We start from the raw sequence: 24,420 nt of genomic DNA on the forward strand, positions 1-24,420 counted from the left end.
AATTAAATTCTTGTGAAGAATTTTATTATAATTATGAAAATAATAACATTTTTTCGAGCAATTTAATTAAAATTATATTGTGTACGAAGCCTGAATTTATAATTCAAAGAAAAGAAAATAAAAGTACTTCCAGTTTAAATTTATTTCAAGAAAAGTAAAAAATCTGCAGTTCCTCGCAAATTTTTCGAATTTTGGTTTCTTTAAATTTCTTTTGGCAGATATATTGAGAGTAAACTTTTTTTTTGTTTTAATATTAAAAATAGATTAATGCAAGGAGGTAAATTTCGAAAATCCCCTCATTACCTTTTATGTATAGATAAAAGCATTATATCTCTCTAATCAGGTATCGTCATCCTTTTTTCCATATTGACTGACAAGTAATAATAATCAACTAAGTGGCGACGGCGTCTTCCTCGTCGGTGTTTTGGGAACTATCAGTATGCACTACTTTGCCCCCAATTGCGCTAATTATATTATCAATAATGTCTGGACTATACCTTGAACCACGAAGATTTGTAATGACACTTGCATTTTCATTACAGCCAATTGGTACCAAATCTGTTGGCAATATTAATTGAATATCATTCACAATTCCATCTTGTACATCGAGAATCAATTTTAAACGATGATGACTAGAAGTATTTGGCGTCTTCATTTCAATGTGACGTGTCACTGTGAATTTTGGTGTCTTGCCATAAATCCATTGCCATGAACGAAATTCTCCAGTTAATTCTTCAATACCTGTAAATAAATTATTCTTTTTTAATTGAAATATTAAAAAGACTAAAAGAAAATAATAATTACAATAATAAAGTATTCTGTAATCTTTTATATCTTTAAAACTAATTAAATTTAATCAAAATATTTTATTGAAATAGTATTGAAATAAATAATTTTTTTACATATTTTGCTTAATATTGAGAACTCGAATACCATACGTTTCGAGCGTAATATTTTCTAGTAAAAAATAATAATAATAGAAATTCTGAAATAACAATCAGCAAATTATCATATCAGCAAATAATCAAAGAAAATTTATCAGAAAAAATATCGTCTAGAGACGAAAATTATTTATCAATAAAATAATAATACAAATACTAATCATCTTTTATTTGAAATTCATTATTTTTTAATTAGCCAATAATTTGAAAATAGTTTCTTTAAATTTCGAAAGTTACGAAAAATTATAATAATAATAATAATACCTGGAAACCAGCCCTCAGTGGGATTTATCATTTGAAATCCTCTTTGTTTTTGAACTAAATTATAACCACCGTCTTCGGCGATAAGTGGCTTTGTTCGTAAAAATTCCCAGCCAATTGCATTCATTAATTTGTCAATTCTAACATGAGGATTAATTTCTGTCAGATTTTTCACTAGCGAACGTATCGATTGCGTTGCATTTGTCGTAATTCCCGTCTAAAAACAATTACTGATTAGAAATTATTATTTTTTTTATTTCTGTAAACTAAACGATAGATAAACTAAACGAATACTAAGAATTGTATCTTCTATAGACAAATATATATACAAAAGATTTATTTATAATTTTTAAATTTTTGTAGTTATTAATTACCTCTTTTCTCTCCAGAGCCAAACTCAGAGTTCGTTTATTCGCATCCACGAGTAAAGTACAATGATGATAAGCATTGGGTCGTCCTAATTTAGCAGCCGTTCCAGAAATCTTTTTTTTTTTAGAAATTAAGGAAACTATCATTGCAAACATACTTTTTATACTCTTATTATTTTTACTAAAAAGTAAAAAGAGAAGCAACTTTCTAATGAAAAAAAAGATGAATGATAATTTAAATAAATAAAATAATAGAAATAAAATAATAATCATTAAAATGAAATAATATTAAAATTATAAATAAAAATAAATAATATCTACTAAAAAATTCAATTTTTTCCAGGAAATGTTTTTTTCCTTGTAGAAGTACAAAAAGATGGTTTAGATTTGTTAAAGGATACTTTAAATTCATTTTGAACGACGATGTCATCTTTTTTGTTGACAGTTGTCTTTAGACCCCATTCTCTGAATATTCCTCTAGTGATAATGTCCAGATTGTATCGTCTATTGTAACGTTCTTTCGGTGTGAAAAAGGACAAATTAAGATTTCCCGAATCATGATAAACAGTACCGCCACCACTATTTCTTCTTGCCAGTGCAATACCATTATTTTCCAAAGACGAAATATTGGCTTCAATCCAAGGATTTTGATGTCTTCCAATAACAACACAAGGATCGCTCTTCCATAATAATAAAAGATGATGATTACGAAAATTATAATTCCTATAAAACCAATCCTCCAGTGCTAAATTTCTATGAATGTCCGTTGATTGTGAAATAAAGACTGATTTTTGTATTTCATCCTCAGGTACGTCAGTTGAAATATACCTTGTATTTTGTATCAAATTTCTTAAGAATACTCTAGCAATGTTTCTTTGATGAATTACAGACATTTTGTTTCTGTCTCAGTCTTTTATATTTCAAATACCTTATAGTCACTAATTAAAAACGGTTGACAACAATGAAAAGAGAGTCAAGGTCATTTGTCAGTCTAACACTAATTTCTAATTTTTTTTTAAATAAAAAATAGTCACTATATTTATCGATACGATATATGATTATATTACACTAGTCTTTGTGTTGTTAAAATTTTTTCTTCTTTTAACAACGTTTTTCAAGTGACAAAAAAAAGATCAAGTTTCGCTTTGTTTTGATGAAATTTTGAGGTTAGGTTTTCTGTTGACACGGATTCTTTTTGACAGGTATCAGGACCGACCTCCTTTTGGAAAAATTGTCTTGATCACTTCCTTTTTTTTGTCACTTTATTGACAAAAACAAGAATAAAAATCGGATTGATTGGAGGTGATTGATATGAGATAGTCGTGGAGGGCAATCGTTTGGTGCAACCACTTCCAAGTTTGGTCCAGCGAATTAATTCGGTACCTGATACCTAAACAATCTCGGCAGTCCTTTTGCATTCCTCCGTGTGCTGACAGATTGAAAAATCAAAAAAAAGGAACTTCTCTTTTAAAAAGGAGAAATGAGTTTTCTTTTTGTTCACTTGACGATTTTTTAGTCGCACTACAAACAAAACACTGTACGGGAATGAAAAGTAACTTTGTTATTTAAAAAAATAAACAATGGCACTCTATATACTCGATATCGGGATCACTTGTCAAGACGAAATGAATTCATAACTCGTTAGGTTTTGATGTTTTATCATTGCGATTCAGAAACAGTGGGGGGGCTTTTATTCTAAAAGGTTATCTGAGTTCGTGGCACAAAGTACAAATGATTGTGCGTGCTGCAGCGCAATGCACTTTTCTATGTTTATAGCCCACTAACACAAAATAGATCATTTATTTTCTAGAAAAAAATTCCCTATATTCTTTTGTGCGTATTATAAATATAATTGATTTATAAATTTATCAATAATCGTGTGATAACAATGTTACAAATTTTCGCGATCGCGAGAATAAAAGATTATTTATCTTTCGAAATATTCAGTCTTTTTTTAAGGGACAACTAAAATATCGATTATTTAAGTTCTAAAGTCCATTCTTTGATGAATTACACGATTCTACTACAATAATCACCTGCTGATAAAATATTAATAAAATAGAAAGAATTTTGTCAACTAGTGTTTTTAATATGTATATTTGAAATAAATTTAAATTACTTTACTCAATACTTTTTATACTTATTTTTATATTCTCCCTTTAGTTTGTAAAAATTTCTATTCCTTTTTTACTCACCAATTTTCTTATCACGAGAGACGTGATAGAAATCACGTGTGTCCACGCACTTGATGCGGAAATTTTATCAGTCTTCTTTTCTTAATATGCATACATTTGTAATACACTTTTATTATTTTTATTTATATTCGCAATATCTTATCTTAGAAAACATAAAAAGTCTACTCAGTATATCAAAATCGAATATACGACATTGTATTAATGAAATTGAACTTTGTTGTGAACTATAACACTGACAAAGTATTTTAATTAAAACAAATGTATTAATATCCAGAAATCAATTGTTTCTTTAAGTGATCTTAATTAGGAAAGGAAACTAAAATTATATTAATTGCAATATTAAAATAAAAGTAAAAATATTTTTTCGTAAATAAACAATTCAGTTGTAAACAAAAACAATGCGTTGACAATCTAACCTAAAAATACGATTTCGATGATTATATATAATATTTTGCAGTATATTATTAAAATCTTACGATAAATAAGTTAACTAAATACTTGTAAATAATATACAAACGTAAAACGATAATAAAAGTAATTAATAATTGCTTTAATTAATTAATTTAAATGATTTAAATGAAAAAAAACATTCCAGGTTTGTCAAGAGTAATAGGTAGATGTCGCTCTAAAAAAGCTCTCATTGGCTAGATTCAAATTTGCGCGCGTACATACTTCTCTAATTTTTTGAACGAGCGTTTGAACCATTGAATTTTCACGCTCGGTAAAAATGTAGTTTCTATATATTAATTAGAATGAGTTCTCAATTAGAATAGTTTAAAACTAGTAATTAGAAAATTAATTAATTAATTGCTTTTCTTTAATTGAATATTTAAAATTCCCGCAAATAATAAAATTGACATTTCAAGCGCATGCGTACGATCGTTTATGCGCAGAAAAAAGACGCCATTTGCCGCTGTCAAATATATATAGTTGAAATTTGTTGACGATGTTGACACACAAATCAACATAAATATATTTCATATATTTGCAAATAATGTATAAATTAATATAAAAAAGCACTAGTTAACTGTTAATTAAGAAATAGTTGAATTGTCCTCCAAATGAATTCTAATTTTTTACTAAAATACAGTCTATTTAATAAAAATTTAAACTTTATCCTTAATGTGAATTTTCCGGTATCGCAGTGAAATTGTTTTCACTTTTCTTTTTTAATGTAACATATTAGAAAAAATATTTCTTTTTCAATATGTTACAAACTCTGAGGGAACGTTCACAAAAGCGTAAAAAATTATTGGCACAAACGGTTAGTATTTATATTCTTTATTGTTGGAACAAAAGTTTTGAGGTTAGATTTTCTTTGTTAGAATTTTTAGAATTTCTTTGTTCTGTAACATTTTTTTGTTTATTACAGTTGGGAGTTGCAAGTCCTGTTGAACTTAGACAAATTTTAGGAACTGATATCGATGATATTAATAAAAAGAAAATTAGACTGTTATCAACAAAATCCGAGGAGGAAATTCAAGGATCAAAAGACGAGTCCGTTCCTACGGATGAGATTGTTTATAAGGATTCATCAACTTTTTTAAAAGTAACACTATTTTTCTTTGGCTTATTTATTTAAATGTTTTCTTCGCACGGTGAATATTTAATTTTTTTTTTACATAGCAAAATTTTTTTTATGCTTTTTTATAATTTGTTGTTTTAGACTTTTTTGATATGAGAATTTATTTTTATTAATTTGAATTATTTCAAGGGTACACAATCTTCGAATCCACACAACGATTACTGCCAACATTTTATTGACACGGGTCAAAGACCTCAGAATTTTATTCGTGACGTGGGTTTAGCCGATAGATTTGAAGAGTATCCAAAATTACGTGAGTTGATTAAATTGAAAGATGATTTAATATCGGAAACTGCAACTCCGCCAATGTACTTGAAGACAGATCTCGCTACTTATAATCTCAAGGATCTTAATTGTAAATTTGACGTTATTCTCATTGAACCACCACTCGAGGAATATCAAAGGACATGTGGTGCCACTAATGTTCAGCTCTGGAATTGGGATCAGGTTCAATTAATTTATTATTATTAATATTAGAATATATTAATTATAGAATTTAAAGAATTAAGAATTAAATTAAAGAATTAATTTAAATTTAAAAAAATTAAAAGAATATATTAATATTAGAATTAGAAAGTGTAGTCACTTTAAAGTTATTTTCTATTTTCAAATTTTAAATAGTAAATCGATTTGTTGATTTATTTTTTCTTCTTTTCAATAGATAATGGATTTGGATATTGGAGAAGTGGCAGCAAATCGTAGTTTTGTTTTCCTCTGGTGCGGCAGCAGTGATGGATTAGATATGGGTCGTTATTGTTTACGTAAATGGGGTTTTAGACGTTGTGAGGATATTTGTTGGATTCGGACGAATATCAATAATCCAGGTCATAGTAAAAATTTGGATAGTAAAGCAGCGTTGCAGAGAACTAAAGAACATTGTTTGATGGGCATTAAGGGAACAGTGCGAAGATCGACAGACGGGGATTTTATACACGCAAATGTTGATATCGATCTTATTATATCCGAGGAGCCCGAATATGGATCTATTGAGAAGCCCGTGGAAATTTTTCATATTATTGAACATTTTTGCCTTGGTAGACGAAGGTATTTTACATTATTTCATTCTCTTGATAAATAATCTTTTACTAAAATACGGTATAATTAACTATTCTTATTTATTATTTTCTAGAATATTAATAAAATTCTTGGCAAGAATTCAATTATTTTTTATAAATAATACAATTCTTTGCAGAAATTTTATTATTTTCAATAAAAGATTAATAAAATTCCACAAAAGAATTCATAAAAACTCTAATAAAATTTTCTTTATTTCATTTCTTTTCTTTTCTTTTGAAAATGTATGTAATTTTTTAGACTCCACCTTTTTGGTCGGGACAGTACAATACGACCTGGATGGCTGACAGTTGGACCTTCCTTGACAAATACAAATTTTAATTCTGACATTTACACAAGTTGTTTCAATAATGGACAAATAACGACAGGCTGTACTGAGAGAATAGAAGCACTGCGACCAAAATCTCCACCGCCAAAGGGCAAATCAGTGGGAAGAGGACGAGGTGGTTTCAATCGTGGTCGAGGTAGAGGAAGGTAATAATAATTTCAAATACCATTTTTTTTATGAATTCTATTTTTTAAATTACAACCAGATACAGTATTAATTTTTTTTACCTGACTGTATTTCGTTTAAAAAAATTTAATAAAAATTCCATTCAATAACTTACCATTGAACTGCATTTCATGTCGTAGTATTTCGTTGAAAAAAAATTCTCTTTTTTAAAAATTTAAAAATTTCTCCCCGCAACTCTGGATTGACAAAGCACGAATGAACTGCAGAAACGTCAGAAAAATACATGCGAGACAAAAAGAAAATAAATATGCTTTGGAAATAAAAAATGAGGGTTTTTTCAAAAAACAAGAAATTTGTGTGAAAAAAAATCATAATTGTTTAAATTCAATTACATACTTGAAAATATAATATATGTACAACCCACGAGATAAAACTCGCCTTGAATTTGTAATACTGTACAATAAAGTATTAAACCTAATTTTTTTTTCTTGCAACAAAAAGTATAAAATTCAAAGCTAGAACAAGAGTCGGTAAGGATTGTTTTTTTTTCTACTAAAAAAAAAAAAAAAGATTGATGAAAACTTACATATGAACTATTGTTACTCAAAAAAAAATATGTATGAAAATTAAATAATTTTCTAGCCTCTAACTGTAGTTTAAAAAGAAACAATGTCTAACTAAGTTAAAACATTGCTTTTTGAGTAGTTCTTAACTACACTTTTAAATAGGAAAAAAAAATTTAAAAAAAAACTATTTAGCGGTTGACACCGACGTTATAATCGTTTGAGAAAAAAAAAAGTCTTACAATCGGTCTAATTAACTATATGGTCTATAAATTAATAGTCATAAAATTGACAATGCATCACAGGCTTGTCCGAAGAATTTTTTTTTTATAAGGGAGAATGCGGGGTTTTTTTTGTTTTTGTTTTGCATGCTTGGCGGATGACAGCAGGATGACGATGATCAATCGATTGAACAATTGATTGATAATCAAGCGGTGCGTTGCACTTGGGAGTTGATCGTCTGTGAGGAGATTAGCTCTGATTGGCCCGCCATCAGTCAAGTCACAAAGTCACAAGTACGTCGACTCCCCTGTAAAAGACCTAACGTCAGTCAAGCCGTTTTCTTTTCTTTTTTTTCTTAAATTTTATTTTCTAATCGCAATCAGTAGATAATCAAATTTTTCATGAAAATATATATATTTTTCTTCTTTCTATATTTTTTTTATTTTGTTTATTCATTACGAAATTGCTTCATCAGCAAGTTTCGAGTAATTTATAGATAATTTCACTCCCAGGGTGTCTATTTTTTATTTTCTCTTTGGAAAAATTTTATTTTACGATAAAAATGTAAATAAATTCCAAATATTTTTTTTCACGAAAAATTAAATTTCCCGATAAAAATGCAGTTCAATAAATGACAATTTTTTTTATTATCATTAATATTAACTTAAATTTTAAAATGATTTCAGATTTTAAATTTCAGAAAATTCACTTACTAGCTAATTAATTATTTTTATTTATTATTTTTTACAATATTTTTATTAGGTATTTAAAAATATTTTTTATTCAATTATTTTCAAAAATGTTAATAACATTCTTTGCAGGAATTCAATTATTTTTATAAATGTTAATAACATTTTTTGTAAGAATTCTATTATTTTCATTAATAATAAAATGCCTCGAAAGAATTCCGCATTATTTTAAAATTTTTTTATAAAATTCCTTGAGAGAATTCAATTATTTTCAAAAATTTTTATACAATTTTTAATTTAGAAATTAGAATTGAATTATTTTCAATCCAATCTTAACTATATTTCACGAAAGAATTTTATTATAATTTGCAAAAATAAATTTCTAGAATTCTTTCTAAAAATTTTTATCTAAATTTTTGAAAATAATTTATTTTTTTAAAAGAATTTTTGAAAAATTTGCTTATAATCAAGCTATTAAGAAATTAACTCAAATTGTATTGGAATAATTTGAATTATAAAGAATGTTGTCTTAATTTTTGAAAATAATTGAATTGCTTCGACAATTTTATTAAAATTTTTATAAAATAATTGAATCTTTACGAGAAATTTCATTGAAATATTTTTAAATAATTGAATACCTGCGAAGAATTTTGCTATTTATAAAAATAATTATTATTTGTAAAAATAATTGAATTTTTGTGAAGATTTTTTTTTATTTCTAAAGAGAATTGAATTTTTTCGACAAATTGTTAAAATGGTAATGAAAATAATTGAATTATAAAGAATTTAATTTACATTTTTTTAAAAATAATTGAATCTTGACGAGAAATTTCATTGAAATATTTTTAAATAAGTAAAAACCTGCAAAGAATTTTGTTATTTATGAAAATAATTGAATTCTTGAGAAAAATTTATTTAAAATCTTTTGAAAATAATTGAATTCCTTCTAGAAATTTTAATAAAATTCTATTGAGAATTAAAGTCCTGCGAAAAATATTATTTGTCAAAAAAAATTAAATTCTTGCTGAAAATATTATTATTTATGGAAATAATTGAATTCTTTCAAAGAATTGAATTAAAATGCCATTGGAAATAATTGAATAATAAAGAATTTTATCTAAATTGTTAAAAATAATTGAATTGCTTTGAAGACTGTTTTTAAATAATAAAATTTTTTATTAGAATTGAATTAAAATTATATGGAAAATATTTGAATTATAAAAATTTTTATCTAAATTTTGGAAAATAATTTAATTCTTTTAAACAAATTTATCAAAATTTGTAAGAAATATTAATGTTTTTTCTAAAAATTTTATTAGAAATAATTTATTTTCTGGGAATAATTAAATTCTTGCTAGGTAAACATTTAATTAAAATTATATTGAATTATAAACAATTTTATCTAATTTTTCGAAAATAATTGAATTCTTTTGAGAAATTTTATTGAAAATTAAGTTGAAAATAATTGAATTATTGACAAACAATTTTATTAAAATTTCAATCAACTATCTTTGATAAAATTTTAATTAATTTCCTTTAAAGTCTTTAATTATTTTCAAAAATTTTATTTCCCTTTAAAAATGCACTTTTTCCCTAATTTAAATAAATTATAAAATTTTTAATGTAATTATGTAGAATTTTAATATTTCTTGTTTTCTAATTACATTTTTTTCTGTTTCAGGTCTTCGATCAAATAGACACCCTGTTCAATCAAAATCAATAAATTACACACACTGTAATTCAAATGCAGTTTTGTAATTTTTTTCTTGTTTGTAAAAAGAAATTTTTGCTGGAAAAAAAATCGTTTGGATGGAAAAAATAAAATTAGAACATTATAAATGAGAAATGAAAAATATGAAACCAATACACACAGCAGAAAGTTTCCAAAATTAGCACAAAAAAAATGAGAATGAAGCAGAAATTTTCACAAAAAGAAAGCAAAGAGGAAATGAAAAGAAAAAACAAAAGTAACATTTTTCACGTCGAAAATTAAAAGAAGGAGACAATAGTAAAAACAAAAGGACAATAGAAACCAAAAAATTGAATTGTGCAGTAATTAGTAGAGAAAAAATAATTTTTATTTCTTTCGAAATATGAAATTAGAAAAAAAAATTGGGTGAAATAAGCTGTCAAATTTTCTCTTTTGTATAGAAAATTCACGTCACTATTTTCTATATCGAAAATTAAAAAAATATTTTTTCAAAAATACGTTCAACGAGAGTTAAAAAAAAACTAATAAGTGGTTTTTATTAGAGGGGGGATAATGAGGTATTAGAGGAATCATTAACTTGTTAGTGCAAATTGACAGGTGTTACGTATTTTCTTTCCTTTTATTGGATTCATCATTCATCATTTGAGTGTCAATTTTCAGCGAAGATTCCTATTATTAACCATATTATATATTCACAAGTTATTTACAAAAAGAAAAATAAATTAAAAAAGGTTCAAATGAAAAAAAAACACAAACATTTTCTTTGAACAGTCCAAGAAGGCCTTTTTTTCTCAAATTGTTCTCTTAGTAACTAAAATCTAATTTGAATTTCATTTTTTATTACTAATTCCTCAAATGAAAATTTAATTAAGTTTAATTAAATTTAAATTCCTTTTTAATTTAATTTCCGTTTATTTAATGAAATTATATTTAATTTAATTTAAATTTCTTTATTTAATTAAATCAAATTTAATTTAGAAAAAATATTTGATTTTATCACTCGGTGAAAAATTTGTCTTAATTTGCAAACATTGAGATGAGGGATCATTCCGAGTCAAGTAGTAATTAATTTAATTAATTTAATTAAATAAATTAAATTTCATTTCATTTTTATTTCATTAAATTTAAATTTAAAAATAGAAAATTTTTTCCCCAATTGGAAATTTTGTGTATATTTTAAAATTACTGAATTATTATTATTAGTAGCAGTAAAAATTGAAATATATATTTAAGTAATTTTTATACAAACACTTCTTTCCTTTCTCTCTATAAATTTCATTTATATATATACTTTTTTTCTATAAATTCGTTATAGTTTAGTTTTGAGAAAATATTCGAGAAAAATTATGTAATATTTGTTTTTGGACCGCCAGTGGGGTTTTTTTTTCTTTTCTTCAAAAAGAATTTGAAAAATAAATTGAACCATGAATTTAAAAATTTTCGAATTTCTGAATTCAATACGAATCTCCACTGATTATTATTATTTTTTTTTTTTGAGATTCGCTCTCTCTGCACAGATTTCGATTTTCCTACGTTTCTTAATTTCTTTTGATTTTTTAACATTCATAACTTTTCGTGATACACTTTTTACGCGCACATTATACAAAATGCAAGGAAGATATTTGTATATTTATACGCTTGTGAAGTATTCTTTTCTTTTTCTTATACAATTTGTTAACATTTATTCTTCGAGCTAATAGTGTAGTTTTTTTTTAAAATCGTAACCGTAGGAGAATCTTTATTTTTGTTTCTTCCTTTTTTATAATTCTACCAACATTTAGGTACTTGAACTACAATACAAAAAACGATATTATAACTGGGAAATTTTTCTTTTAATTATTTGGACTCGATTTCTCGTAACAAAATTCATTTCTAAAAAAAAAACTCAATCTAACGTTAGTGTACAATTTTTTCTTCAATTCGTAGATATGCTTTACATAAGTTTCTTCGAAAAAAAGAGAAATAATTCTTTACATGGTATAAAAATTTGTAATTTAAATCGAATTCCGTTCTTGCATTTTTGTGCAAATATTTGTCGAAAATTCTAAATTAATAATTTCATAATTAAAAAAAAGATTCTTTTCTTTTTTTTGGGGTGCGAAATTCCAAAAAGAATTTAAATATAAATAGAAATCGAAACGATATCATATACACTATAGATTAAATCGAATATCAATGATAGTTTCTAATTATTGACTTACAATTTACTCCTTATGAAAATAGTCGCTTTTTCTTTACAGTATAATTTTTTTTGTCAGTCCGTACTTTACATAAATCGTACTTCTTTTTTTTGTTCTTACAAGAAATTCTCATTTTCTAAAAATGGGAATTCAGTATTCGTCTCTTTTTTTTATCTCGTCAGATGTTTATTTTTTCTATGCGTAAAATTAATTTTTCTTGAAAAATACAAAAAAAATCGCCTCTAAGAGCATTTTTTTAATTACATTAAATTAGTATGTAGTAAAAAGAGGAAAATTTTATTCAGTTTGAAAAAAAAAATATTTTCTGCTTTTTATTGGGCCCAATATGTCGACTACGGATTGTTTAAATTTGAATAAAAAAAACTGTTCGATAATATCTAGAACAGGCGCTTTCCCCAGGTCAAATTGTTTCTCAGCTTAAAATAAATTAATATCTGTGTAAGTTTCTTTTTTTTCTTTCTATCATTATCACAATGTTTCATGTTCCTCATTGACAATACTTGGGAGAATTGCCAAAAATTTCGAAAAAATCGAAGACTACCAGAGAATTTCGTAATCACAATAAATAATAATTTCAAATTTATTCTTTTTTATAAAAATATCCTTTTTATCACAAAACAAAATCTTCAATTAAAAACATTTCGAATGATTTTATTGTCGAGAAACTATTAAAAAAAAATAATTTACAACATATTTCCTAAAATAAAATTAGAATCACGGTCGTCATTTTTAATAAAAACGAAAAAAAATCATAGTCGAGATTAAGAAAGACTTATATTTTATCATTTTTTTTTCTTTATCACAAAAGCTTTCGTTGGGTGATAATTCTCTGGGTTACTCGGATCATATCACGTTGAAAATTCAACACAATTCGGATGAAAAAAAAAATTGTCGAAAATAAAAAAAATAATAAATAAATAAAATGATTCCGAGAGAATACCAGAATCGATTGTTAATCGAATCAGTAAAATGTCAAAAAAAAAATGACATCAAAAGTAGAGAAAGAGAGAGAAAGAGAGATGAATGTGCGAGTGTGATAGGCGATGAACTCACATAATATTAATCATCCCTCCATCAGACAGAAGACGGTATCGGCCCACACGTTGATCCACTGGTGGCGAACAAGACAATATTTTTATATAGAGAAGAAATAAATTCAATTTACAAAGAAAAAACAAGAAAAAAACTTTTACAAACATGTCGATTAATTAATCAAATCAATTTCTTTCGGAAAAAAAGAAAATTTGAAGAATTTCCTTTTTTTCTTGATTTTAATCAATTCGATTCCGGAACAATCTCGCTATCGATTCTTTCACATTGAAATTTCTCGCTTTTCATCTTTTTCATCATTTTTTCCAAATAGGAATTTCTTCCAAAAAAAGAAATTAAATTTTAGTCGACGATAAATTAACACAAAAATTAATACTTTGAAAATTTAATACACTAATATTTAGAAAATACTTGTAATATTTGTTCCGGAAACTTTGATCAACATTTTTCTTACGTAAAAATTTAATTACAGAGTTGCCACAGGTCAGAGGATTTTTTCAAATGTACTGAAAAAATATTTAAATTTTAGAATATTTTAAAGAAAATTCTGAACTTTTTTGTTTAACAGTCTTCTTTTAAAAGAAAAAAAAATGTTTAATTTAACTTTAAATTCTTTCAATTTCTATAAAAATAATCTCATTTTACAGAATTGATATTGAATTTATTGAAAATAATTTAATTCCTAAAGAATTATCATAAACTTTATTATTTAGGAAATAATTTTACTTAAAAATTCGAAAAATAATTGTACATTATTATTATTAAAATTCTTTCGAAGAATTAAGTTAAGATTGAATTGAAAATAATTGAATTCTAAATAAAGAATTGTATACAAATTTTTGAAAATAATTGAATTCTCTTAAGAAATTTTACTAGTTACGAAAATAATTGAATTCTTGCAAAGAATGTTATTAATATTTTTGAAAATAATTGAATAAAAAATATTTTTAAATAATATTAAAAAATATTGTAAAAAATAATAAATAAGAATAATCAATTAGTTAGCAAATGATTTTTCTTAAATTTAATTCCTGAAATCATTAAAAAATTTAAGTTAATATTTGATAATAAATCAAATTTTTGTGGCAACCCTGAATTATTAACACTCAATAGTAAATTAACAATAATGATGAAAGCAAGAAATTTCAAGATACTCGAGATTTACACAAAAATAAAAAAAAAATGTTTTCTTTCCTAAAACACTCAACAACTTTTTGAGAATTTTCAATACCAGAAGAATAATTTCCATATTTTCGAAGAATTAAAAAGTTTTTTTATTGGAAAGGAAACTTTACCATTTCTTTAATTTTTCCTCCTCCTCCCCCATTTTTCCAATTAATTATCTGGCATTGAAAATCCTTTTTCTACTTAATCTATTATAGAAATCAGAAAAAAACTGACAAAAATCTCATCCAGCAAACATGCGGCTTAATTATTAATTAAAATCAAAAAATCTTCGACAGGAAAAATAAACGAATACAATAAATATTCTAAAACGCAAACGATCGACTAAAAAAACACACATCGAAACTAAAAGTACACATTTTTTTCTCCAAAAGAAGCGGGGTGATTTACAGAAGATACTGAATATTCTTACAATATGTGCGTATAATTTTTTTTTTTGCAGAAAAATATCAATTACAGAAATACATATTTTTTTAATGATACGAATTAAATGTATGTATTTAAAAAAATGATTTAAAAAATGATTTAAAAAAATACTTAAAAAAAATATTTAAAGAATATTTTAAAAAAATATAAAAAATTAATAAAAACTATTAATAATAATAATAGTAGTGACGTTGGGTGATACTGATAAATATGATAAGTGTTGTAATAATAATAATAATAATAATAATAATAATAATAATAATAATAATAAATGAAGAAAAAAAATCAGTAGCAATAGTTACAAGTGAAAGATGTAATAACTGCGATAGAAGTAGTAGCAATGATAATTTTCTAGCGATGACAGTATTTATAACAATAACAATTAAAATAACTATATCACAAAAATAATCTTTCTTTCTTTTTTTTGTACACAAATGCAAAAATCATTTTATCATAACTGCATTTGAATTTTTTTCTTTCGAGTAACGAATAATTTATTCGCTTTTATCAACATGCGATGACACAATAAAAACATTTTAAAAATTCCTAATCTTTTTCATTTTCTTACATCTCAACAAGTACTTAAGAATTCAAATTATCTCCTCTAGTTCCATTTTCATAATTAATTATAGAAATTAGGTAATCGACATATATCATGCGGTCTAGTCGTTATAAAAAAAAGAAAGATAGTAATTCATTAACCACAATTTATTATCAGTTTCTTTTTCTAAATACTACTCAAAGAATTGTGTAATTTAGAGAAAAAAGATTTTTACAAAATTAAAATTAGCAAGAATGAGAAAGGAAAATAAATACCTAAAATTTAAGAAAAAGAATTTACGCTTTTTTTTATTTAAAAAAATAGAGAAAAGAATATAAAAAAAAGAATAGAGAAAAAAAAGGAAAAATAGTGAAAAGAATATCGAAAAAAAGTAAAGAGGAAAATGAAGAAAATTGCAATGAATAAGGAAAGAAGAGTATACAAAAAGATTAAAAATAAATTGCAAAAGAAGCAAATGGCAAATTGAAAATTAAAGCCCTGCTCTTTTGAAATTTCTAAACAAAAAAAAAACTCGTCAGACTCAAATTTTCAGTTCGTTTTAAGCCTTCCAACAAAAAAAAAAAATTGCCTCCTTGATCACAATGTCAAACCTTTCTTTCCATAAAAAAAATTGTCAAAGAACAATTTTGATTCCAAAAAAAACGAGAAACTTTTCTAAAACCTTCTACTTGATAATTTTGAAATTATCAACTTTTCTTTTTTGTAAAAAAAATATCCAAATTCAAGGTTAAAAAATTTCTAAATAGTTAAATACAAATCTATCCGAAGGATAAAGAGTATAAAAGCCTGAAGGATAAAAAAAAGTAATAAAAGATAATAAAAAGAAAATAAAAAATAATAAAAAGAAAATAAAAAGTAATAAAATAGAATAAAAAGAAAATAAAAAATAATAAAAAGAAAATAAAAAGTAATAAAAGAGAATAAAATACTAAAAAAATAATAAAGTAGTAAAAAAATATAATAAAATAAACATTAAAAATTAAATCACGCAAAAGTAGAAATCAAGCTAACTAATTTTTCGGAAATAAAAAATTTTTCCTAATAATTTATCAATTCAACGACAACGATTTTCCAAATAAAAATTAACAATTTACAGCTAATTATTACAATTTTCTAATAAAAAAAATTCTCTCCTTTTTTTGTACAATATTTAAAAATTCTCTTCCTTTGCAAAACAAAAACAACTATTAAATAGTTTTGTTTTTATTTATAGAAAAAAATACACCGACTAGGTTAAAAATTTTCAATACACGTCTTAAATATTCCAAAAAAATAAAAGAAAACTCACTATCTACTATATCGTACAAAAAATTCTCTACTTTATTAAAAAAAAAAATTTCATTCTCGATCTTTATTCACGTTCACCAAATCAATTTTCGCAAAATTGTATAATAAATTCTATATTTTTATAGGGAAAAATACTTTTTTGTTTTCTCAAATCGAACGCAAAGTATAAAAAAAAATCGAGAAATTGTGAAAAAGTATAAAAACAGTCACGACTTAAAATAAGATAAAAAATTTGTGAATTGACTAAATTCGGTTAATCTAGTTAATCAACAAAATTCAGTAAATTCAGTTCATTTAGTTAATCACCAAAATTCAGTTAATTGAATGGGCTATTTTTGTTAAAGAAAATAACAACTTTTGTTCAGCCAATTGAATATCTTTTTTTTTTTTTGTTCAGCGAAATTTCAGGGAATAAAAAAGAAAAATGAGGAAAACTACGAGAAAAACAAATAAATTGAAAGAGGAAGCGAATAAGTACCAAGAGCAAAACTAATTATCGAAGGTGGCAGATCTTAAATACAAAATACCGAGGAACGTGTTTTAACACTGATTATGGTGCTTTCTATTGTATTTATAATATTTTTTTTCTTTTTCTTTTTACTACTTCTACCCATTATCTCCAAGTGAAACCCTTAACAGTTTCTTTGAGACTAGCTCTGTGGTGAGTATTGGTTTGTGTTTGGCTACTGCTGTGTGTAAGATGAATGTGATTTGCCATCAGAGATGTAGAAGACTCACCCGATTCCCAACCATCCTCGTCACCAGTGGTGTCACACTCACTACTGTCAGCTTCACTCGATTCACTTGGCGTCTCCTGTCCTCCCATTCCAATTTGTACATTCTCACCTTCCCTGCTCATTGTTCCTGGCACTGTAGACGGAATGTTCCCACCTACACGATGCAAATATAAAGTTACCTGCAAAAAAACAATTAACATCCAATTAGTTCATTTACATTCTTTTCTTTTTCAAATTTTCTCAATATTTAAATTGTCATTTTTTAATATCAATTGTAATTTTTTAATTTAAATTAGCAACAATTAACTAACTTTTTACTCAATTTTTTCAATAAAATTAGCAATGTTAAAAATAATAGAACATAAAAATTTGTAATTCTTTATTATATATTCTGACACAGGGAATTCAGGGAAAAGTCAGAAATATTTATTAAAAGTATTGAAAAAAATTAAATTTTTAGAATTCATAAGAAAATTTCGGAAAATTCTGAATTTTTGTTTGCCTCACAAACTAATTAGAAAAATAGAATTTTTGGAATGAATTTATTATTTATAAATATAATTGAATTGATTCAAAGGATTTATTAAAATTTCAGAAAATAATTGAATTCTTTCATGACATTTTTTTGAAAGTAATTAAATTTTTGTAACGAATTTAAAAAATATTGAATTCTTTCGTGAAATTTTTTTTGAAAATTATTGAATTTTTGTAAAAAATATTAATATTTTTATTAATAATTGAATATTCACAAAGAATGTTATTATTTATGAAAATAATTGAATAATTGCAAAGAATTTTATTAAAATTTTTGAAATTAATAATCAAGAATAATTAATTAATACTTAATTGGAATTTTTTTAAAGTTTGAATTTTAAATTATTCAAAAATTTATATTTGAAAATAAAAAATGTAATTTTTATAATAATTTTTTAAGAATAATTACATTTTTCGAGGAATTTGATTAAAATTATATTAAAAATAATTGAATTATTGCGAAGAAATTTATAAATTAATTTGTAAATCATTGAATTCCTATGAAATTTTTATTATTTATGAATATAATGAAATGTTTACGAAGAATATTAATAAAATTTTTCAAAAATAATTGAATTTCTGCAATCATTTTTAACTTTTCCAAAATTCAATTTTTTTTGTGTTTTTAGCTAAAAATCTTCTACAAAACCATTCATTTTAATAATGAATTAAATATATTATTAAATTTTTTTACTAATTTTAGAAAAATTTGAATTATTAAAATTGTTCAAAAATCTAAGTTCTTTAAAATTTATAATTTAATTCATTCAAAATTGTAATTTTTTAATTTAAAAAACTGTAATCGAAAATAGTTTTAAATTGGAATTTATAATTGTAAATTGTTTAAAGTTTTAATGTTTTTCAAATCTTAACTAATTTTAAAATGCAATTCTACTTTCATTTTGTTGTTAAAATAGTAAAAGAAAATAGTAATAGAAAAAGATTGATTACTTTGAAATTTGCATCGTAGAGTTTGTGATGTTTGTCCTTATGGGCATCATCCAAGCCCCACTTGTCTATATTGACTACAAGAGTTGGTGGCGTAGGACCTAAACTCGCTAAACTGCCAGTTCTCTGTTTTGTGTGTGAAGTAACCATGGGAAGCTCCATCGCAGTTCCATCACAACTCAATGCTCTCGTCGATCTTTCCACTGGAAGTTCTCCATTGTCATATTCCGACGTCAAATGATCTCGTACAAAAAATGTATTTATCCAAAAATGAAACATTTTTTCCTGTTGAAAAAAAAAATTTTTTATTTATTAACATTTCTTATTCAATATTAAAATATTTGCAAATATTTCAATATTTAAATATTAAAAAATTATTTTCTTATTTAAATACGATTGAAAAAGACATACTTTTCTCTTCATTTTTGGCCTGTTGAAGAACTCTATTCGAATGTCACCAGTGACAGGAACACTGTGTTTTAGAGGCATTACTAGAGGTAAGGAGTTAGTGTTTTTTCGTACTTCGAACGGGTCAGAGGTAAATATTTTTCTTTTACCTTCCGATATCACAAAATGCACGTCTGAAAATAGAAATTAATTTTAAAGAAAATTGAAAAAGAGAGAAAATTGTAATAGTAATTTTTTTCATAGAAAACTCACAGCCTTGGCTTCCGTTAAAAATAGGTGCAGGGTCCAGTTTTATTTGACGTAAAATTAAAGTTACTGGCTCGTAATGAAGACCTTCTTTTACTAATGTCGCATAATAACCGACGTATCTTCTTTGCGAAGGTATTGTCACCCCTTTCCTGCAAAATAGAAAAAAAGAATTAGAAAATTCTAATCGACATTATTTCGTAAAAAAGAAAAAAATGTTATAATTTTACTTACATATCAGTGGTTCTTTTGTTTCCATAAAATTTGAGGGCTTCATTTGCGGATGGAAATTGATGACTATGCAGAAGATAGCAACATACCATAACACCCGTTCGTCCTTTACCTGCTTTACAATGAACAACTGCAACGTTATCTTTATCCTCTGACAGCCATTTATGAACATCTTCGCAAAATGGTTTTATAAGTTCCAACATTGGTGGATTGTGATCATCAAATGCGTAAGTTGCCACTCTTTGCTTGAATTTTTTACAGTCGTACGACCTTTCAGAGCAGCTAAAATGGAAAAATAATTATTCATTTTCAAAATAAATTCACAATTGATTCAATTTTTTTCATTTTCAATTTTTTTTCTATTTTCATTCCTTTTAATCAATTTCTTTACAATTGAATTTTATTCAATAAAAAATTGTCTCTACTTTTAATAAATAAGATAAAAAATGAAAAAAATACATATTTTTAATCAATATAAATATTGGAATAATTAATAATGCCGGTACTTACAGATTATAAATTTTATAATGATCCTTGTGTTTGGACTCTAATAATTTAACCACATCATCAATGTGGTTCCTATAAACTCCCTCGAGCTTTTCAGCCGGGAATCCCATAGCTATTAAATTATGTTTTATATCTATAAACAAACAAATATTAAGGAAAAACAATACAAATTAATTTTTTCAGTAAATTTTAGTAGAATTCTCCTCAAAAATTCAATTATTTTCAAAATTTAATAAAATTATTCGCAGGAATTCAATTCTCAATAGAATTTTATTAAAATTACTTTAAAGGAAATCAATTATTTTCAAAGAATTGTAATTTAATTCTTCGCAAGAATTCAATTTTCAATAGAATTTTTCGCTGGAATTTAATTATTTTCAAAAATTTTAGTAGAATTCTCCACCAAAAATTCAATTATTTCAGATTCAAAATTATAAAATTTACAAAAATTAATTTTTATTTTAAACAAAACAGTAAAAAATCCAGAATTTATCAAATTTTGTGAAAGTCTTTCTATAAGAAGTAAAAATAAAAGAAAAACGAATTAAAGTTTCAAAAAATTGAAATAAAAATTGATTTAATTTCAAAATGACTTCCAAAATTTTTATTAGAGTTTTTATGAATAATTAAATTAAAATAATAAAACTTTTTCTAATTTGGTACAAAAATTCCCGGTTTGGCATAAAATTTCTGGCTCATTCCCGGTTTTTCCGGGTCAAATTCCGGGCTATTTCCCCGTTTTTCCAGTTAATAGACACCTTGAATTTAAGATTTCAATCGATAATTTAGAATTGAAATATAAAATTCATATAAAATATTGAAATATAAAATAATATAAAAAGAATTTATAATTAGAATTTTTAATAACTAGTTTTGATTAAAAATATAAAAATTTTATACAATAGGTAAAATAGGTGAAAATCAACGAAATAGATTGAAAACATTTTTAAAAAAAAAGTTGAAAAGGCGATAGTCTGTGATCTCGGTAAATGTTCCAAATGAATGAATTTAATTTTTCCCCTTTTTTCGAGGCTATTTTTTGAAATTTCTCTTTAAAAAGGATACATGAGAGATCAAGATCGAATCCATCTTCGGTAAAACGCTTTCGCCGTTTACTGACCAACCCCTTTATGGGGTTGGTCATTTTAATGTTGCTGATGGTGTTTGCCATGCTTGGTTGATTTTGTTTTACCTCGCTGGCTTCACTTCCGACCGAATCTGCTTCGGTTTCCTCCTCACCACCTTCCTCTCTATCCTCCCGTTTTTCCTGGGGAGCCTTAATCTGCAAACAAAAAAACAAATTAGTTGCTTTAAAAAAAAAATTATTTAAAAAAGATATTTCAAAAAAAAACTATTCAATAATAAAATCCTTCCTCTATTAGGAAGCAAAAAGGATGAGAAAAAATTACTAAATAGAAAAATTATTATCTAAAAGATAGAAATTGATATAATAATAGAATTTAATCGTTAGAAAAAAGAGAATTTCAAAATTATTTCGAAAAAAAGGACGAACCTGTGGCTTTCGAGCCGTGGTATTACACGAACCCAATTCTGGTCCTCTTTGTTCCTCCAGACAAACATGGAGGGGTGTTACCGACGCCGAGATGTGCTCTGAGATTTTGTTGTTAAGGCGACTACTCGTGGGTCTCCTGCAGGAAAAGCATATACCCATCAATTCGTAGAACATAGGTCCTTTTTGTTATCCATCTCGCGGTGTCCTTTAAACCTCCGACGAAAATCGGATTTCTAAATTCACTATTAAATCACCACCGCTAAAATTTATTTATTTTTTTTTTTTGGCAAATAATTTTGCCAAAACGAATTGATTGTTCATAAATTTTCAAAAACTTGACAAAATTCTCCCACAGAAAAAAAAACAAAAAACAATACTTTTTAATAAAATTCCGTCATGGCTGTTTTACATGATTTCGTGTTTGGAAGACCAGAAAATCATCAGGAATAGACGTCAGACTTCATTTTTTCTGAAAAAGAAAATTTTAGTCAATAATTAGTTTGAACTTCGATATTTTTAATTATCATTTTTTTCATTTTGGCAAATTTTTTTTGTAAATTTCAGGCTTTGTACTCGATAATTAATTTTAATAAAGTAGCAAAAAGTAGCTTAAAGATAGAAAAAAGTAGTTCTACCAATTTTTAAGTAGAATAAAAATTCAAAGAGTCAAAATATTTTCCGATCGATTTTATTTAAATTTCTCAAAAATAATTTTGTCGTATATTGAAATTATTTTCTTGTTAGTAGATAAAAATATCGATGTACCTTCCCCTTAATTTTTTGTTAAAATTCAAAATAACCAATTTATTATTAATCAGTAAATTTATTAAAAATTAAAATGTAATTAAGAGCATGGTACCAAAATAAATTACTTCCAACCAATTAACTCAATTAGATCTCCTAATTTGTTTCTGGGGTTTCTGGTTTTGGAGTATACACAGAAAACCTAACCTAAAAATTCCAAATTTGACGACTCGTCATGTAAATAAAGAATATGTTCATAAAATAGATCAAAAAATATTAATCATAAATCTACTACTATTCGGATTAATGAAAACGATCCTATCAATCATCAGTTACCACATATTGCAAAAAAAAAAAAAACAAAGTAGGTCATTTACATAAGTTTCATTTTATCATAAAAGTACATAAAAAAAAATTTCTCACAAACACTTTTCCAGAAAATTTCGAATAATTTTTATACTTAGGTAATAATTTACCTACAAACACTGCCAAAAATCGATTCAATTCTCAAGTAGAAACGTGTGAAAATCACTAATCATACTTGTACTGCTCTATAAATTTGACAACCGGATTTTCTGTCAATGTGGAAAAATCAATTATGAATAGAAAAATTGATCTCTGTATAATAAAAAGGTTTCGCCTTGAAACAAAGGAGCAGAAAATCTCTCCAACAGTGGGAGAATTGAAACTATACCACAAAAACCCGTTATCTCATCTTCAATTATGCAAAAATTGAAAACACTTTGAAATAAATTTCAAAAAATCAAAATCTATGAAATTTACTAAAATTTAATATTATTTGAAGTCTTACCATTAAATAAGTAATAAAAATCAATCAGGAACACCGCAGGGACAACAAAGATTTCAAAAAGGAAAAAGAAAGTAAGGTTATGTCTCACTGCAAAGCCGGAAAATGTTAAAAATTACTCGTGTTTTGAAAATTTTCACGAGGAAATTGACAACTAGAATGACAGTTTCACGGGTAATTGATAAAAGGATCTTTTTCCAGGATCAGACAAAAGGACAGACTCCAAAAGTTTCCGAAAAGTAAATCGTGTACTTAATCGTTCACCGAGTCGTTTTGTGATTCGCGATATTAGCGACAGTTCCATACTCCCATTTTTTTTATATTATAATCCCGATCTCCTGATTTTATCCTTGTGAAAATTGAAATGCAGTGTCCCGCGTTACTCAACGTGTCAGCGTGTCAAAATCTGCACTTGCAACTCTCTATTACCTCTCTTACACGCGCGCGCACACACACATGACAATTGAGAGAGATGAGAGACACATATATATATACATATATATTCACCCCTCACTCTTTCTTGTTGAAACAATGCATTTTGGAAAATTGAAACTGCAGGTGTTGTTTATAGAAGATGAACAACAATTATAATAAATTCGCGATTAAATGATCAGGAAGAAATTAATGCTTACTATTGTCAGGATGTCTGGAAATATAACTTGAATGCCTCTTTGGATATAGCCCCCCGAAAAGTGAGGTAGGGGAATTTCGTTAATTAGAAGTTATCCCCACTTATAAGCGCGTCTACTTTAATCAAATCACTTGTTGGCTGAACGAACAATTCAATTCACACAAATTCACCTGATGTAACATTTCCAAAATTGTGAGACCACGGTATTTCTCAGTCTTGGTCACGGGAAATTTTTGATTTTCCGGCCCTCCTGCGGCATCACTCTCTCGTTGCAGGTTTACCACAAGTAACAAAGATGGCGCTCAATGTCCAACTGAGCACTCGATTTTTATTGGTCGA

The 24,420-nt window shown here is 25.5% G+C and overlaps 3 protein-coding genes and 1 long non-coding RNA gene across 10 annotated transcripts; 2 read left to right on the forward strand and 2 right to left on the reverse strand.

Annotated features, from left to right (window-relative positions):
* Window positions 1-24: 24 nt before the first annotated feature.
* Window positions 25-2,781, reverse strand: LOC122506899 (lipoyltransferase 1, mitochondrial). The gene is made up of 4 exons (XM_043619314.1): window positions 1,972-2,781; window positions 1,577-1,684; window positions 1,206-1,419; window positions 25-741 (listed from the first exon to the last, which is right to left on the reverse strand). The coding sequence occupies exons 1-4, from the start codon at window positions 2,461-2,463 to the stop codon at window positions 392-394; spliced, it is 1,164 nt and encodes a 387-aa protein (XP_043475249.1). The 5' UTR covers window positions 2,464-2,781; the 3' UTR covers window positions 25-391.
* Window positions 2,238-2,851, forward strand: LOC122506900. Its single transcript, XR_006302048.1, has 2 exons — window positions 2,238-2,378; window positions 2,773-2,851. It is a non-coding gene; the product is annotated as an uncharacterized LOC122506900 (long non-coding RNA).
* Window positions 2,852-4,687: 1,836 nt separating this feature from the next.
* Window positions 4,688-10,812, forward strand: LOC122507014 (N6-adenosine-methyltransferase non-catalytic subunit). Of its 2 annotated transcripts, XM_043619498.1 has the most exons (6): window positions 4,688-5,029; window positions 5,138-5,314; window positions 5,480-5,797; window positions 6,012-6,394; window positions 6,665-6,898; window positions 10,034-10,812. In XM_043619498.1, the coding sequence occupies exons 1-6, from the start codon at window positions 4,973-4,975 to the stop codon at window positions 10,047-10,049; spliced, it is 1,185 nt and encodes a 394-aa protein (XP_043475433.1). In that variant the 5' UTR covers window positions 4,688-4,972; the 3' UTR covers window positions 10,050-10,812. The 2 variants fall into 2 exon arrangements, with proteins under 2 accessions (XP_043475433.1, XP_043475434.1); XM_043619499.1 differs by lacking the exon at window positions 10,034-10,812 and having other exon boundaries at window positions 6,665-6,902.
* On the reverse strand, window positions 7,233-24,401 carry LOC122507013 (phosphatidylinositol 3,4,5-trisphosphate 3-phosphatase and dual-specificity protein phosphatase PTEN). 6 transcript variants are annotated; one of them, XM_043619493.1, is made up of 11 exons: window positions 24,083-24,368; window positions 21,899-22,367; window positions 21,451-21,667; window positions 20,389-20,518; window positions 19,882-20,160; window positions 19,654-19,799; window positions 19,405-19,574; window positions 18,997-19,278; window positions 17,513-17,690; window positions 13,318-13,375; window positions 7,233-7,970 (listed from the first exon to the last, which is right to left on the reverse strand). In XM_043619493.1, exons 2-11 carry the CDS (start codon window positions 22,070-22,072, stop codon window positions 7,943-7,945), a joined length of 1,662 nt encoding a protein of 553 aa, XP_043475428.1. In that variant the 5' UTR covers window positions 22,073-22,367; window positions 24,083-24,368; the 3' UTR covers window positions 7,233-7,942. The 6 variants fall into 6 exon arrangements, with proteins under 6 accessions (XP_043475428.1, XP_043475429.1, XP_043475431.1 ...); XM_043619494.1 differs by lacking the exon at window positions 13,318-13,375 and having other exon boundaries at window positions 24,083-24,367; XM_043619496.1 differs by lacking the exons at window positions 7,233-7,970; window positions 13,318-13,375 and having other exon boundaries at window positions 16,780-17,690; window positions 21,899-22,034; window positions 22,276-22,367; window positions 24,252-24,401.
* Between the last annotated feature and the right edge of the window lie 19 nt (window positions 24,402-24,420).

This window comes from Leptopilina heterotoma, unplaced genomic scaffold, assembly GCF_015476425.1.
Source record: "Leptopilina heterotoma isolate Lh14 unplaced genomic scaffold, ASM1547642v1 Lhet_44, whole genome shotgun sequence".
Taxonomy (NCBI): Eukaryota; Metazoa; Arthropoda; class Insecta; order Hymenoptera; family Figitidae; genus Leptopilina; species Leptopilina heterotoma.

What these genes read in the sequence shown, in the direction of transcription:
- LOC122506899 (XM_043619314.1), bottom strand. Translation starts at nt 2,463, where the DNA reads ATGTCTGTAATTCATCAAAGAAACATTGCTAGAGTATTCTTAAGAAAT. An exon ending in TCGTTCAAAATGAATTTAAA is followed by an intron (nt 1,685 to 1,971) that starts GTATCCTTTAAC and finishes AAAAAAAAAAAG; the next exon opens with ATTTCTGGAACGGCTGCTAA. An exon ending in CACTGAGGGCTGGTTTCCAG is followed by an intron (nt 742 to 1,205) that starts GTATTATTATTA and finishes ATTTATTTACAG; the next exon opens with GTATTGAAGAATTAACTGGA.
- LOC122507014 (XM_043619498.1), top strand. Translation starts at nt 4,973, where the DNA reads ATGTTACAAACTCTGAGGGAACGTTCACAAAAGCGTAAAAAATTATTG. An exon ending in AAAAATTATTGGCACAAACG is followed by an intron (nt 5,030 to 5,137) that starts GTTAGTATTTAT and finishes TGTTTATTACAG; the next exon opens with TTGGGAGTTGCAAGTCCTGT. An exon ending in AGCTCTGGAATTGGGATCAG is followed by an intron (nt 5,798 to 6,011) that starts GTTCAATTAATT and finishes TCTTTTCAATAG; the next exon opens with ATAATGGATTTGGATATTGG.
- LOC122507013 (XM_043619492.1), bottom strand. Translation starts at nt 22,072, where the DNA reads ATGTTCTACGAATTGATGGGTATATGCTTTTCCTGCAGGAGACCCACG. An exon ending in TTTTAACGGAAGCCAAGGCT is followed by an intron (nt 19,575 to 19,653) that starts GTGAGTTTTCTA and finishes TTCTATTTTCAG; the next exon opens with ACGTGCATTTTGTGATATCG. An exon ending in TCTACGATGCAAATTTCAAA is followed by an intron (nt 17,691 to 18,996) that starts GTAATCAATCTT and finishes GTTTTTTTGCAG; the next exon opens with GTAACTTTATATTTGCATCG.